At 40.7% G+C, this 17924-nt stretch overlaps 1 protein-coding gene across 2 annotated transcripts in view; it reads left to right on the forward strand.

Moving 5' to 3' along the window:
• The window catches only part of ASTN2 (astrotactin 2), a 570610-nt gene that overhangs the window by 93351 nt on the left and 459335 nt on the right, over positions 1–17924 (forward strand). Inside the window, exon 2 of one of the 2 annotated variants that reach the window (XM_075184700.1) lies at positions 1225–1412. In XM_075184700.1, coding sequence (XP_075040801.1) covers positions 1225–1412 — 188 coding nt within the window. Of the gene's footprint in view, positions 1–1224; positions 1413–17924 lie in introns of those variants that run through there. The other variant, XM_075184701.1, reaches the window with a different exon arrangement.

Raw genomic sequence — 17924 nt, forward strand, 5'->3', positions numbered from 1 at the left:
TATGTACAGTAGAGATTAACTGCATTCTAATAAATTTATTTAATGGTGAAAAAAAAGAATAAAATAAAATGTTTTATTTTATGTTATATCATTAATGTTTATATTATTAAGAGGTGACATCAATTGAATAGTTTTTTTCTGTGCGTTCTTTTGTGAGTTTATTTTCCACATATGTTTTGGATGTATAATGCAACACCTCTTGATTTTGCTCCAGTAGGTCTGGGTAGTCCGCCAAGCACTCATCTAGGTGCTCGTCTACTCTGCACCTTACACTGTGTTTAGTTTGTGGAGAAGTGTAAAAATGGAGGGAACACTGTGCAAAAGTTTAATCCATTCATCACATCAAAACGATAATAATCATAATAATACTAATCAAAGTCCAATCCCCTACCACTTTAGAGCCATACTATTTGGGGCTGTCTTTATTATACATGTCAATTTTGTGTGTGAAGCTTTTTTTACATTACAGTTTGGGAAGAATAGAATTTTTGCTGGAAAACTTGTAGTTAGCAAATTCTGTATGGTATTATAGTTTATCAATTTACCAATACCTACCCTTTTTATATATATATATATATATATATATATATATATATATATATATATATATTTGCATTAAATCTTGATCTTTATTCACAATTTTATAAAAATCTGCTGCATCCTGTGCTGCTTGCTTGTCCTATAGGATGAAGATTCAAGTCGTTAGTTTAATTACTACATAACTATAATCATTGTCATTAAACTTACTGATCCTGATACATTAAGGAGAGCAAAGAAAAAAAGAAGTAAATTTGCTCCTGGACAAACCATGTAACAATGCAAGGGGTGCAAATTAGTTTATTATTTTGCACATATGGAAAACACTGGCTGCGTTTTCATGTAGCACACATATACTTGATAGCTTATTTTTAAATTTAAAGTTGATCTAGGACGTGTCCTACCACAACTATAAATATCTTTTTTTGCTTTATTTTCCTTACTGAATCAGGCCCACTATGTATATAATAATATATTTTTATTTCAGTTGCACACAATAATGACATTGCTACAGAAATAAGGTAATCTGGTAATACGTCATCTTTGTAATGTACATGTAAAACTGCACTGGTCACTTACATTATGTGTTTCATTTAAAGAACTAATGACTTTTATTTTCCATATTGATAATATTATATGATTATACGTTGATATATATCTAATAATAATAATTATATGTATTTTCAGAGATGTCTGGCAGCAGTGAGGACCTTTCTCTTGTACACTGGACTCAGAAATGGTTGGAAAATGGAACTCTTTACTTCCATCTATTTTTACGCATGAGGGAGCATACTTCAGTCAACACCCCTCCAACCTTGCAAGAGCCTGTACAGGAACTAGATGAACAGATTCATGTCCTACACGTATCTGTCATGGTAAGTTCAATCTTATTTAAAAAATCCTGATGTGTTATATCTGATACAATAGTAATACCTAATATTGTGCTAGATAAATACATTTTGAAGGACTATTAATTTGTTTTTGGAGCCTCACAATGTATGGTGTTGTTTTAGCATAATGAGGGACTGGATGGATACAGAGTGTGTCCTAAAATGTCCTGATTTCCATATCAGAAATTATGGCGGATATGCCATGAAGGATAATAAATGGTTGCACTTTATTTTAGGAGGGCAGTTTGGCATTAAATAGTACACATAGTGAAGAGAATCTTGATAGAAAACTCCAACACTTACTTTGAAGTATGTAATATTTAGAGGTAAATATGAAGCCACAAGGAGAAAAGGGAAGGGCTGTTAGAGGGGTTTTGCACATGTTGAGACTGAGGAAATTCTAACCTGACATTAAGAACTTGTAAGTTACATAGCTCCCAACTGTCCCGAGTTTGGTGGAACATCACGATTTGAGACCCACTAAATGAGCATGGCTTAACAAAAGGGGCAGGAGTTTTAACATAAAAGGTGCCAATTTGTGGGCGGGGCTTGTTGAGACAGGAAAATGGCTTATTTTGTCCTGATTTCATCATCATCATCAACATCATTTATTTATATAGCGCCACTAATTCAGTAGCATTGTACAGAGAACTCACTCACATCAGTCCCTGCCCCATTGTAGCTTACAGTCTAAATTCCCCAACACACACACATGCAGACAGACACAGAGACTAGGGTCAATTTGATAACAACCAATTAGCCTTTCAGTATGTTTTTGGAGTGTGGGAGGAAACCGGAGCACCTGGAGGAAACCCACGCAAAAACGGGGAAAACATACAAACTCCTCACAGATAAAGCCATGGTCGGAAAGTAAACTCATGACCCCAGTGCTGTGAGGCAGAAGTGCTAACCACTTAGCCAATTTGTGAGCGGGGCTTGGTCGAGACATGGGCATGGCTTATTTTGTCCTGATTTCATGATTCTAAATGTTGAGAGGTATGTAGCTGTACACAACATGCTTTATAACTATTATGTGTTGTTTCTTGGTTAGATATAGCACACACCTTTAGTATCTTTTTTCTAAGCTGGGATACAGTATTTGCAAAGCACAAAGTAATTTAATAGTCAAAAGTAGCAGAATAACAATTCCGAATAAAACAAGTACAGCCGTTACTTATCGCAGGTGCCCTGGATCCAGTGTACAGTCATTAAGGTCTGAAGGCTGTGGTCAAAAAGACTGTCCACTAAGTCCAGAGCCCCTGCTAATATACAGTCAGTGAATACAGTAAAACAATGCAGATGATGTGGCTTGCTTCTATTGGTCCAGGCTTCAGGAAGGTCCAGTGTACTGCAGGTCATAGGCCAGTTCAAACCAAAATATCCAAAGGTGGGGGTCAGCTCTCCAGGGTATGCACTCCGATTTTCCCACCAGGAATCCGGTTTAAACTAGTCTATTTACATTATACAGGCAGCATCATTTTAAACATGTATTACCTAACATCGTTAACTAGAGTATGCAATGTGTGATTTCTTCGGCGAATGAACCGGACAACTGCGGATGAATAGGGGATTAAAATGATACTAAATATGACATATTTCCGGCAACCTGAACCTTTGCTTTCACTAACATGTATATAACTTATAATATTAAATATAAATACTTCTATATTTTGACATAAATAACTATGTGTTGCAACTACAATTAATGTATACTAATTACAAATGTGTATGTTCGTGTTAATGTGTGTAAACCTGTTAATGCCACTGGTCGCGGCTGGATACGCTTCTCCATGGCGTAGCGTGCTCTACGCATAATTTCAGACAAAGACAACCAAGTTTGCTCGATATTAATTGAAATGACTTTATCCAATTTGCTGACTTCGACAGTATGATGCAGCATGTATACTGAGTCTTACATGGATCAAATACTTCTGACTTGACTAGAAGAAAATAATATACAATTCTAAATATTGGAAATATTATTTACAGGCTTTAACATGTTTAACAGCACTCATGCTTCTTCTTTAGAGGAATTCAACCAAATACACAACAATAAACATTTAAAAAAGGCATTATATAAGATTTTGCTGCCTTTTTCGGAAATATTGAAATCCTTTTACAATGCTGTTCTCACTGATAGGATGCTTCCTCCGCACTTTAATACCGGGATCCTCAAAGTGCTACCTAAGCCAGGAAGAGATGCAGAATTAGCAGGCTCTTACAGGCCAATGGCTCTCCTCAATACTGATTATAAAATACTTACTAAGATAATGACTAAATGATTGAAAATGATCTTATCCAGTATTATCCATAGAGATCAGGCTGGTTTATGTGGGGCAGGAACACAGTCTCTAATATCTGTAAAGTTGTAGCTGTTCTCCACTCCGTGAAGGTGTTGAATGGAGATGATCCTGAGATATTGTTGTCTTTAGATGCCAAAAAGGCTTTTGATATGATAACTTGGGACCATCTCTATGAAACTCTCCATAGATTTGGTTTTCCTTCTCAGTACATCCACATCATTTAGACCCTATATGCCACACTGTTGATGCAAATTTTGGCTAATGGCTATGTTTTGGGGCAGCACGGTGGCTAAGTATATTTACTTCTGCCCACAGCACTGGGGTCATGAGTTCAATTCCCAACCATGGCCTTAAATGTGAGGAGTTTGTATGTTCTCCCCATGTTTGTGTGGGTTTCCTCCAGGTGCTCCGGTTTCCTCCCACACTCCAAAAATATACTGGTAGGCTAATTGGCTGCTAACAAATTGACCCTAGTCTGTATGTTGGTCTGTATGTGTTAGGGAATTTAGACTGTAAGCCCCTGGGGCAGGGATTGATGTGAGTTTTCTGTACAGCGCTGCGGAATTAGTGGCGCTATATAATTAAATGATGATGATGATGATTTGACAACATTCCTTATTCAAAGAGGGTCTTGTCAGAGTTGTCCCCTGTCTCCCTTATTGTTTACAGTGTTCCTGAAGCCTTTGGCAGTAGCACTTCAGCAGAACCAACTTTATACTGGGATTGCTGTACGTCGGACAGAAGTAGAACTTTTTTTATTCGCAGACAACATGTTGCTTTTCTTATCCAATCCATTTCGATACCAGCGGTCCGTGAGACTATTTCTAATTTTAACTCATTCTTGGGTTATAAAGTTAACATTCACAAGTCAGAGATTCTTTTTATTAGAAAGCCCAAAACCACAGATCCCCCTTTGCAGTCTTTAACACAATTTAACATTTTTAACCTTACGCTTAAAAATCTGGGGACTTTCATTATTCCAAACCCATACCATTTATATCAATATAACTTTTTTTCCCTTATAAACAAAATAAATGCTCAATTAACTAATTGGAATCATGTGCAATTATCTTTGATGGGAAGAGCAGCGGTCATAAAGAGTGTAATTTTTCCTTAACTTTCCTATCTTATTCAAATGTTACTCATTAGCATTAGCAATGTGGATGCTTTTAAATGTACGACTGTCTTCAGCAAATTTATTTGGCAACTGATAAAACCTAGGATAGCGAGACGTAGCCTGTACCTATTGAAACAATAGAGAAGTGTAGGTTTCCCTGATATTCTAGCATTTACTAGGGCATCAATATTTTGATACATCTCAGTTTGGTTCCCACGGCTTGAACATTTCACAAATGGAACCTTAGAAGTGTATGTATTCTTCCCTTTCTCTCCGACTCTCCCTTTACATCTGCCCAAGTCCCCACTTTGTTGTATCAGAATGTTTTATTTAAGGAGACGTTTGTTGCTTGGCAGGCCATTAATAAAAATGTTAATGGCAGCCCTAGATACACTAAATACCCACCAAAATGAGGTAACCTGGAATTTGCACTGATTATCTAACCCAAAGTATGTAATTTGGAAAGAGAAAGGCATTCTTGCCGTCAAAGAAATTTTCGATCCAGGAGGTTCGTTTTCCATGTTCCAACAGCTGCAGAAAACGTTTCACTCCCTCATACTCATTATATTACTAGTAAGATGTGAGCTTTAAACAAAACTCTTCTGCATTTGATGAAACCGCCAGTTTTCGGTGCTAGGAGCTTACAATTCCTCATTCCTGCTTGCGATTGCAGCCAGTGCCCCTTGCTTCCGGGCGGTGTGCGGCTGCAGTCATGTGACTTGAGAGGCGGAGAGCTTGAATCTCCTCTCTTATTTCTGGCTCGCTCTGACACACTGCCTGTGTCAGAGAAACGAGTTACTGCTTGGCGTCTGGCTCCCTTACATATTACCTGTGCTGATCCTGCTGATTTCCCTGTGTATGATCTCTGCTTGTTTGACTACTCCTTCTGGCCTATCCAGCTGACCTTCTGTGTATCCGACATGTCTATTCATGTTTGACCATCCTGCTGCTTTTGTCCACTGTGTATCCGACCCGGCTGACATTCATGTATCCGACCCGGCTATCCATTTGGACCATTCTGCTGCTCGCTCCCTGGTGTATCCGACCCGGCTGAATTACTATGTATCCGACCCGACTATTCCTATACTCTTCTCAGTTGCCCATGCTCCAGTGTATCCAACCCCGCTGTGCTCCTGGGTATCCAATCCTGCAACTCTTCTATATGTGGTGAGCTTCAGTGTTTCCGACCCACTGAGAGGCGTCAGGAGTCTTTATTCAGTGCTGATATATTTCAGCTAATTATCCTGCCCAACTCTGCCACCATAGAGTCTGTTCACCGGATCTCCCATCTACCGGTTTCTCATCTATTACATCAGGAAGCTAACCTAGGGGTCGAGACCGGCGGGCCTCCGGCAGCAAAACCCATCCCGCCTTGCGGCAGTTCTTGGTGAAGACTGGGGGGTCCATTAGACTCCGCGCCCTGGGAAGGCCTGTGTCAATACAGACTAATAGACGTCTCCCGGGAGACATAACATTCAGCTGGTTTTAAAACCGCCAGATTTACTAAAGGTCAAAATGCCATTAAAACGCCCAGAATTGGCATTTTTAAAAAACCAACGCTTTACAAATCGCCATCCTAATTTTAACAATGATGAACATACAAATAGTCAAATTTACTAAGTTGGGGTTTGCAAAACCACCATAAAACCACTATCCAAATGGCCAAAACAAAAAAGATGGTTTAGGCGAGATTGCTCAAACTGCATGATGTTTTAGCTATCTTGCCTTTCAGACCATAAGAGGAAGCACCATTGACATGTCAATTTTAGGGGCAATCATTTTTTTATTGATTAAGGGGCAAAATTTATTTATAATTAATTTATGGGTGCAAATTTTATTTTTCATTATATTATCTCTGCTTCTCCAGCCTAGGTCTGTTATCCAGCTACTCTGTTCTGCCTACATTTGTGACTTCATGAGTGAATCAGCTATATTGTCAGTCCTGCTATTTGTATCTGTTGCCTTAAACTGTGTTGTCATTTATAATTTATTGCACCATTCTCTGCCTGTGAATCTCTGCCTAATAAAGAAACCTTATTTTTGCATTACCAATCACTCTGGAGTTCATGCTAAAAACCCTGACACATTACATTTAATCAAAGGCCAGACAACTGAAAGCATCAGTTTAGCACAGACTGGGAACAATCTTAACCAGGGATGACCATTATGGAGGATTACGGATAATTTTGATATTGTAAGTAGGGGGCTTGCATGCAGCACTAAACAAACAGATCAAGTACAGTGACCCACTTTTGAGGGTTGCACGGTGCCGTCAACTTCCAGGAAAGAACCCCTTGGCTGGTGTACCAATTAGATACATTCCACATCCGAGCAAGCCGTTTAGTCCTGAGAGTACTGGTAGTGAGGTACAAGTTGAAGCATAGGACAAAGTCAAGGGAGTGAAGAAGGTAGAAGACTTGGAGATGAAGATGAGAACAAAGAATCTGAAAAGGTGGAATCGTGATGTACAATCAAAAAACAGGTGAGAAACAGTTCTGTTTGACTTGACCTTTTTACTGAATGGCTGATTGCAGAGCAAGGAAAGCTCGTCAGTAGGAAACTCACTAGATTACTGTTCTTAGCAGAAAGCTGCCATAGGAACTCCAGAGGTGGCATGTGAAGACAGAATGAGCACCGGATGGAACCCGTGGAGTCCAGCACCAGGTTTTTCTGTGAGAACTCTGTCCATGCAAGCAATTGGAACCAGTCGTCTTGGGCATCTGAGACAAAACACAGCAGGAATTGTTTGAGGGGTTGGTTGTCTGTTCGACGAGATGGTACCTAGATGAGAAGCAGAGTGAAATTTCCAGCCCCTTGTAAGACACTCCAAAACCTTGCCACAAATTTAAACCCTCAGTCAGATTCTATATACAAGGGAAATCCGTGCAGCCGGAAGACCTCCTTGGAAGCATGGGTCCATGGCCTCTGTGGTACGGACAGGGACCAAGCCCGGAAGATTGTGTCCATGGTACATTGGTGTGTGCACCAATACTGCATGATTGAACAAAGGAGGCAATGTCCTTCCTTACAGTGAATGACCATAATTCTCAGAGGACCAAATCAATAGTCTTCCAGATATCAGGATGCTCTGACAATCGTGATTGATGTCTCCACTGCAGAACCTACAGCTGGCAGCTGGGTGGAACAAATATCTTTTCTTCCTGTACAGGTACCTTGGTGAGCACTATCGTTGTGACATGGATCCTGTTCAACAACTTTAAAGAAATGGTTGCTCCCAGACTCAAGCCTGGAGGAATAATGGTTTTGGGATAATTAGGGAAAGAACTGTTTGGAGAGTATACCTACCTTGAAATTACTGGACCCACGCTGGTATGTAATAATAAAGTTGAAGTGGGTAAGGAAAAGAGTCCACCATGCCTGTCAAGCGTTCTACCTCTTGGCCCCATGAATATACTACAGTTTTTGGTTGTTGGTCAGGATAGAGAAGGAATCTGGCCTTTTCTAGAAGCTTAACGGTTTTCTTTGTCATAGATGACCACGACAGAGGTGAACCTTTTAGAAAAAAAGAGAAAGGGTGGAGCACATTCTTGTTATCAGTTTGATAAAGCAAGACTCCCTCTCCACTCTGATGCATCTACTTCGGGGTCCGGATACTAGAGAATGGGTGCTGAGGTGAAGAGATTTTTTTTAAGGTGTCAAAAGCCTGTTGTGCCTGTGGTGTCTATGTGTCTGTCACCACTCAGACCCATTGATGCAGACGAGCGGCCCGACTTCACTTACCTTGTCTTCTCTGCCTCAATGCCGCTCCGCACAGACGCCACGGCTCTCCAGTGTGGGAGCCATCTTGCCGAGTTCTGTACAAATACAGACCTGGCATTTCAGCTGCTAGCTCTCACTAGCACCTCCTGCTGTAGTATGGTGTTAGATCTTCAAGTCTCACCTCCAGGTTAGACGTCCCAGTTCTTACTCCTACATTTTCCAGCTTCCTGCAGTGATTCTCACCTGAGCAGTCTCCAGTACTTTGCTGCATGGTCCACAATTTCCTTCCTGGGCTTCTTGTCAACAGCTGCTGCAGAATCTCACTATGCTACCTTCATGACTCTAGGGGGCTTGTCAGCGCCATAGGAGCTCCGTGGCAACAGCTGCTGCAGAACCTCGCTCCGCTACCTTCCTGACTCTAGGGGCTTCCCAGCTCCACAGGATCTCTATAGCAACAGCTGCTGACAAGTCTCGCTCCGCTACTTTCATGACTCTAGGAGCCCCACAGCTCCATAGGATCTGCGTGGCAACAGCTGCTGCAGAACCTCGCTCCGCTACCTTCCTGACTCTAGGGGCTTCCCAACTCCACTGGACCTCTATGGCGACAGCTGCTGCAGAACCTTGCTCCACTACCTTCCTGAATCTAGGAGTTTCCCAGCTCTACAGGATCTCTGTGGCAACTACTACTACTACTGCACCACACTCCCACTACCTTCAATCTTTTCTTGTTTTGGTGTACCAGGTTCTCCTCGTGGTTTCGCCCGTTACCTTCTGAGAGGAAGCGACCTGCGGTTATGGTGCCGCTAAGCCCTTACTTCCTTGCAGGAGTCTCTGGAGAAAATCTTCCTCTCCGTTACACTCCGCCCCTCTCGGAGGGGCGGAGTCTAATGTAGTCAAACTGGGCAAACCACTCAGGCATCTCCCAGAATCCTTTTGGTGTGACAGTGTCCTTGAGAGTAAAAAGTTTCAAATTAAATGTCTATAGAAATTGCTAAATCCCACAAACCTCTGGGAATCAGCCAATTGAGCAAAATTTTCTCCAGTTCCATTCTTATGCCCTTTGTTCAGATGATGTGTCACAGGAAATTCGCACTGGGCTAGTTGAAGGAACCCTTCTCCATTTTGGCAAATAATATTTTGGCCAATACCTCTCTCATGTGGTTGTGATGTTCCTTGAGCGTGCTAGAGAAGATAAGTATATCATCCAGGTAGATGAGAACTGATATCTCCAGTAAGTCCCTAAAGAGGGAATTCATATAGGCTTGAATGACAGCTGGGATATTACACAGGTTGAAAGGCATGACCCGGTGTTCATAGTGCCCATTGTTAGTGTTGAATGTCATCTCCCATTTGTCTCCCTCTTGGATACAGATCAGGTTGTAGGCACCGATGAGGGATCTGGATTCCATGATGAGTCTTTACTCTAAGTTCACCTGTATATAGGTGATCATGGCTCTTGTTTAAGTTTCAGACAGCTGGAATTTCCTGCCCATGAGGGCATGGTGCCAGGTAGCAGGTCGATCAGACTGTCTCATTCTCTGTGGGGAGGTAGTGCCTCTGTCTGCTGTTTGCTGAAGACCCTGATGAACCATTGGTGCTCTCAGGCAGCCCCCTTTGGACCAGACTGATTATCCTCACCTTGGGTAATGTTACATACTGTTGCTATTCTCACTGGTTGTAGGCAAGTGTTATGGCTTGAGTTTTACATTTGTATCTGTTTGGTCCTCCAATTGATCACTGGGTTGTGAATGTAGAACCAGTGATAAACCAGGATGACTGGGATGAATGGTAATGAACAAGATCAGCTCCTAGAACTGATACACGAGGATGATCTTGTGAGTTACCAAAACTGTGGTTATGGGTTGTCCATCCAAAGCTTCTATGACCATTGGGCTGATTTTAGGAACCAGTCTCCAGAATCCAAGAAGGCCTCAGTGTAAACAGAGGAGTGGGCGATGGATAGCTGCAATCGAAGAATGGAAAGTGAAAAAAAAAGGCTTCGATCTTTTTAATTCTAGACACATTTTCTTCCAGTAACCTTGGCTCCCACATTAAAGATCAGTGCAAGTTCTCTCGTCCATGTACAACAAAGACCTCCTGAGCTGCATGGGAAAGCTCTCAGATGGCACAGCACTGATTATCCGTGGCTAATGAGCTGACAGGAGATAGTGAGTAGACGTCTCTTTCCTCTGAAGCTGACACTTCTGAAAGCGTGTGTCAAGCAGAATGCACATGGCAATGAGTCCCTCTAGTGTAGTGGGAAGGTCACTGCAAGTGAACTCATCTTTAGTTTGTTCCGCCAATCCTTTCTGCTTTCTAAATAAATGTTAATAAATAAATAAATAAATAAGAATACCTATTGTAAATGATTAAAATTTGTATTAAACCCTGTAAGTATAAACGAAGTTGAGTAGGATATTTATACAGATACAGATTGAACAGCATTTTTCCGAAAATAAAAATGAAAGGTGGTTTGAGGAAAAGAATAATCTATCTGAGAGCTCTCCACTGAAGTCCAAATCATCATTTCATGAACAACAAAGCACCAGTTCAATATCATACCCAGTGATGGGTGTTGTATTCTAATGCATGTGCATTATTGCCATCTAAAATTACATTTGCTTTAGTTACAGTTCCCTTTTTTGTTAAGTTTTAAGTCTGTACTCATCCCTCCAGTTTTTATTAATGTCATGAAAATTTTCAAATTAAAAAAGGTCATGTTCAAATTGATAATAGTTTCTGACTCACCTAGGATCTAACCAACTGCAGGAATAAATCTATCATTTTACTAGCCCCCACTATATACCAGCAATGGAATAATGAATATAGATGTAGAATAGCGATAATAAGTGAATTATACAATAACTGCACTGAACCTTAACCTCTTATACATAATTTCTTATTAAAAATAACCTACACATTTGTCACATAACAGGAGACACACACATCTACGCAATGCACACAGCCTAACAACGAGTCAGCTCTTATATCCCACCAGGACCTAATATAATGCTGCCATTCTTCTGTTTCCAAGGTAAATAACAATGTATTGCTATGAAATTTTTCATATAACTAAATGCCCTTAATTCAACATTTTTTTCTTTCTGTAATTGCATTCTCATTGAATTGGCATAACATTGGGAATAATTTGTTATCATATTGTGATCACTGTTAGCCAAGTGTCCTCTTGAATATGAACATTTGTTGCTAAATAAATATTAACTTAATTAGACAAAATAAAGTAGCGCCTCCTACATACTTGGCTGCTCTAGCATGTATAACATAACATTCTCTTTAATCATATCTACAAATCTGTTAGCCTTTGTTGAAATGCCAGTCTATTTCCCGATAATTTAGCTGCTAACTGCTGGCAATGTTTAAAGGTATCTATTATGCCTCATAGTGACTTCACTATAAGTACATGGTCTAGGTCACATGTTATTTGGCTTGAACTAATCAGTGTTTTTTATTTTTATTAAAGAAAAGGTTTAAGGACTGACAAGGTTTGCCATAGTCATCCCTCCTCTCAACTATGAGAAGCAATTTATAAATTTAGATCATTATTCAGTTGAATAAGCTTTTCTTAGATACTATTTTAGTTTTCGATATCAGTTAATCATCACTATTAGTTTTTCATTAGTTACAAAAATATATATTTTTTTAGGTATAGCATTTTAGGTTGTTCTTTATTTAGTATGTTAGTTAACAGTTAATTTGGTGTTAGAATTTATTAGGTACTATGGTCTGGGTTGTGTCCCACTGGGGGGTCTCTTTGGCTGGTCTTTGGCCTCCTCCTCCTCCACCTCTGACTCTTCCATCTCCTCAGGGTGAGCCTTTTCCCATTCCATTAGTTTGGCCACCAGAACTTCACGCACGTCTGTGTCATCAAAGTCCACCCCTTTGGTTCTGCAGAACCCCTGCAAGTGTTGTTTCCTTGCTTTCATATGTAATCTCTCTGTGGCTTTTAAACTGATCTGCTCTGCTTCTGTGGCCATTCCTGCTGACTTCCCAGCTAGGTTCTTTTTTTTACTAACACTGGTGCTGACAGACTGTTGCCTTGTGTCCTTACAGAGCCTGACCGTATCTGGATACGAGTCCCTGCGCTCTACCCAAACGTTGGGACTGTGTGATCCCACTGCTGCCACCAAAATTGTGAGGACACCGGGGTTAGAACCAAAGCTCACTAGATACCCTGTCCTCTAGGTTCACAGGTCACACAGGTAAGGAGACAGGAAAGAAATAATAATCCTTTTTATTAAACAAAGTGTACACACTTAGTAAAATACAACAGTGCTCCCCAAGGAGAAACTTGTTCCCCCACCAAATATATCAAGTGTCAGAAAATCACCAGTGCAAGTAAAAACTCCCCAACAAAGTCCCCAGCAGGTTACCTCCAAGCACAGAGTCCTAGCAGGCCCAAACTCCTTGTAATAAAATCCACAGCTGACAATCCAAGTGGGCCACGGTTTCTGATCCTTAAGGTGGGTCTGTGTATCTTGCTGATCCCAGCCGCTCGGCCAACTCTCCACCAGCTTGGTGGGACCCTGGGTATAGTCTCCCTACCGATGTAGGCTCACCAATTCCCCAGAATCTGCGAGTGTCTCCCGATGGAGTGGTAACAGAATCAGTCCTAGAGGTACACTGTCCGGTCTCTGTCAAGAAGCTCCTGCCTCAAGCATTCCTTTAAGGCCCTGCGAGAATACGGTTACTCTTCAACAGTCCAAGTCCTTGCTGTCTCAAGATTCTCCAACAACAACCCCCCTCCCCCAGACAGCTCCCTTTTGTCCCTTCCACAACCCCCCACTCATTGTCCTCTTGTGATTGGTGGTGTGAAGAGTTTGGGTGGTAACAGGGGTGGAAATAGTGCATGACATCAGTGGTCTCCCCCCTGCGGTGATGGTGCCATTCGGACTGTGTTGCAGACTTGCTAGAACAATAGTTAGCAAACAGGGAGAGATCCCTCCTGATTTTAGATAAGGTCCTGACCCTCCTCTTTTTAACCCGTTCCACTACTTTTTGATGTCACAGGGTCCACAGCTGATTCACACTTCCTGTGAGCTGCCTCTCCCCTCCCTCTCTGGACACCACAGCAATAACAGATCTGGCCACCGGGCGGCATTTAATAACAGAGTGGGCCATGGTTGTTCAGTTGGCCCACTGAGGACAGACCGGGTTGGCACGATATTCTCAATATAAGGCCTGGGTCTGTCACACCGACTAGTAGGGAATACTGTTTTCTGAAGTAGCGGATTCCTAGAAGAAGCAACTAGTGAATCATACTTCAGGTGAGTCATGACGCCATCACTATAGAAAACCCGAATTTGACGTCAGTAGCGTGCACTTGTTTGCCGCTGCTTCAGAAAACAATATTGGCAACTGCCGCAAAATGTAACACTGCTGTGCTACACCTGTTCCCTTACTTAGGATCTAAGAAAATTAGGAGGCTATCTGTTTGGAAAATCATTTTAACAGTGGGAATGAAAAGAGTACTAATGTCTAAGTGTCAGCAAAAGTGGGATAATATATAAATTTGTGCAGGCAATCATCTATGCATGAATGACAGCTTACCTAACAATACAAGAGCTAAAAAAAACACCTTTTTTTTTGATAATATATAGCCTGAGCAGTTACACTGTTTTCTGCTGCCTCAAGAAACTATGTTGAAAATTGAACGTATTGCTCCGTATAAATGTGGAGTGTATTATTTCCATCTGAGAGTAAACCTCATAAATGCTGGTTACTGAAAAAACACAAAGGGTAGAGAAAAAGCTCAGACATACCCACTCTCCTAGACTAGTCATCTTATAATCTGAGCAAAATTAGCAATACACCTGGTCACCAATATATATAGTTTGAGAAACTGAACTGTAAGACCGTTATAACTCTGGGATTTAAAAGAATATCAGTATCTTAGCGTCAATGAAAGTGTGATATTGGATAAATATGAGTAGGTAATCACCTGGGTTTGAGTGTGAACTCACCCATGAAATTGGGGGAGCTGTAGAACATATGTATAACATATAGCGGTATATTTACTAAACTGCGGGTTTGAAAAAGTAGAGAAGTTGCCCATAGCAACCAATCAGATTCTAACTATCATTTTGTAGAATGCACTAAATAAATGAAAGCTAGAATCGGATTGGTTGCTATAGGCAACATCTCCACTTTTTCAAACCCGCACTGTAGTAAATATACCCCATAGTTTTAGCAGCCAATTATCAAATTTTTGGGGTGAACCTCAATGAACATCTAGTAGAAATATTATGCAGAGCAACATTTTTGGATCATTGGACATGTGCATGTTAAACTGATACACTTATGAGAATGTGCACATCTAGAGGATTTAGCAACTGTACTGAAGAATAGGGATGTTAGAATGGCGGAGGGCACCACCGTTTGCTCTGCTGGCTGAGTTATAATGGCAATCGGCATCATTCAGCCAATCAGCGGAGATAGGCAATGCCTCATTCTGTGCCTTTTGCCTAGCAACGGCGTGCGGCATCTTTGCTTAGATTTGCTTAGATTTAACGATTATTCTGGCATTGTTCCAGTTGCTAGGTAACATCAGCTGGAGTCTGTTAGTGATTATTGCTGCTGGCAGGCATCACACTCCTGCGTACTGTTTGATTTAATTAAGGGACTGATTGGCCTTGTGCCCTATATGAAGCTTTTTCTTTCCACATTCTTTGCTGGTGATAGTTTGCTCTGACCCACTTTATTGAACCTGTGCTTTAGTGTGTACCTCTTTGTTGTAACAAGGATTCTGAATAGTACTTTGCCTCTTTCTCAGGCACTTGACCTTGGATTGTTTATTGGACTCTGCTTTGTACGTTGATAGCCTTGACCCCAGATTGTTTATTGGACTTTGCTTTGTATGCTACCAGCCCTCATCACAGATTGATTATTGGACTCTGCTTTTGTGCTGCCTCGACCCATGATCTGTCCACCTATTATAACTTTGCAATACCCAAGGGTAATAAGACCTGTGGGTCACTGTGTATTCATGAGCATATCGTAGCTAAGAAAGAAGACTGCTATAGGTGAAGCAGTTCTAGGGGTCTCATTATTTTAAATGAGAAATGCTCTAACAATTATGACTATATATCACTGATGAGAATCAGATTTAGGGATGGTAGCTAATTAACACTTTTCTATGTTACGTCATTAGTGCGGGTAGCAAAGACTGAAAGTAATACAATGAACATCAAGCATAGATCTTTGGAGACAAGCAAACAGTGACAGAACAAATACAACAAGACAAGATAATGCTATCTTGATGGGAATGAGACATGAAGTCACTGAGCTAATTAAGTGAGTGTCTGACACCACAACTGTAAGAATAGTAATAATTCCAATAGAATTTATTGGGTTCTCAAAGGTACCAAAATAATATAATATGATCATAAATAAAATCCCTTAGTTTGCTGAAGGAGATGCTATTTTTTCTGAACAAACTACAATTGTTTTTGATATATCTTTATGAGATACAAACAAAACAGGATCTCTAGCATAAAGACTTGTCAAGGACCCTTTTGGTTGTAATATCAAGTGTTTATTTGGAATATTCTAATTGATTTAAATAAAAGTGTGTACATTTTTATTATTGTGTGTGTGGACCATAAGAGGGCCTGCAAATCAGAACTCCTTTTCTCCTTTATGAATTGAGAAACACTATAAGCAGTATACCACTGAACTAAGTTGTAATACCGAAGCCAATGCACTCTTTTTTAATGAGGTTTTTCATATTAATAACAATACACAGATCTTAACAAATGTGGATGGTAGGTAAGAAGCATAAAGGGAAAAACCTGTGTGTATTCTAATACATCCGGCATATGGGGGAAGTGAAATTATCTCTCCAAATGCTCCAACCACTTGTATGTCAGTGATGATGTACCCACATTAGTTGTTTTTATCCCCTAACCTTGGTATCTGGCTAAGTTATAGTGAGGTTTTCGTGGAGCTGGTGAATCTACAACAAGGCCCATTATATAAGCAGCCACTATCCTGTTCACAGAAGAAGACAACCTTAAAGCAAAATATGTAATAATCCTAGACTGGGTGCATGCATATGACTTCTGCTTATGAGGAGGAGGTACCAAACCAGAGCTTTGCTGGAGATGGTAAGTATGTAAGCTCCTAAGGTGTTATGTAATACCAATATATCTGCTTTAACGTTTCACCAGTACCACCACAAACATCAACAATAGGCTCTTGTCTTGCTTCTAATATGCCAATAGCAATGATGTCAAACCTTAGGTGTGAAAAATAATTTAGAAAGTAGCGCACTCTGCCTTGTACTACAGGAAATGCTGCACAATTAGTGTCCTTTCTCCAAAATATGTCACACATTGTTAACTTTGGTTGGGCTATTGTTTTTTGTCTTGCTATAAAATTGGGTACTATAGGGCACTGCTTACATGGACACAACTTGAAATTATATGTGCATTGCAAACTGAGAAGTCCCCTTTCAGTTCTCTCATTCTCACTTATGAAATTCCACGATTGGGGTTGACTAACTGAATTACCTAAAAATTTCAAAAATCTTTATTACTATGCAATTTTATATTTGTGCATATATCTGGCGACCCCTACTCACTTTATGACTGAATGACTTTATTGTCTTATTGAGCACTGTGGTACAGTGGTTATCATTGCTACCTCCCAAAATGGGGGCATTGAGTTTGATTCAGACCAAAGCCCTATCTGTGTGGAGTTACTTTAAAGATTATATTTAAGATTTTAATTTGCAGTTTGTGACCTCAAACACAGTGGAGGTATTTATGAAGTGCACACTATGCTTACTGCAACATATGTTGGTTTAGCACTGGTTTTCCCATAGAACTTCACGGTGCATGCCTAGCATCTGCTCTTAGGAGATGTCTCTGCAACTTTGAAGTGCACCCCAGTGGGTGGAGAAGTGGTAAAGGTGAAAAGTTGTACCATGGTAGGTGAAGAAGTGTTAGAGGTTTACATCACCAGGGGTGGATTAGAAACTTAAAATTGCCCTGGAGAAAATTCTAGTAGTGGCGTCATGTGAGCGGGGGCAAAACTAAAGTAGGGGGGATTAGCGCGGTTTTGCAAAGTCACATCGGTGGTTGGCAAGACATGTGTCATAAACCTCCCTGCTCACACACCTGTGCTTCTGGTTCCCTCTGTCTCTGTGTTAGATCAGCACTTCCTGGTTTGGGCGGTCACATGATTGTGGCTGGGAAGCGGCATATTCTGCAGTGTATATAAAGCTCACTCTCACACTCTAACAGTGTCAGAGCAACAGGTTTCCATACCCAGACTGACTCCCTGTTATGCTGTTTTGCTGCTGTCCTTGGATTTCCTTGTATATCCTCCGTGGGAAGT

This window comes from Mixophyes fleayi, chromosome 9 (genome assembly GCF_038048845.1).
Source record: "Mixophyes fleayi isolate aMixFle1 chromosome 9, aMixFle1.hap1, whole genome shotgun sequence".
Classification (NCBI taxonomy): domain Eukaryota; kingdom Metazoa; phylum Chordata; class Amphibia; order Anura; family Limnodynastidae; genus Mixophyes; species Mixophyes fleayi.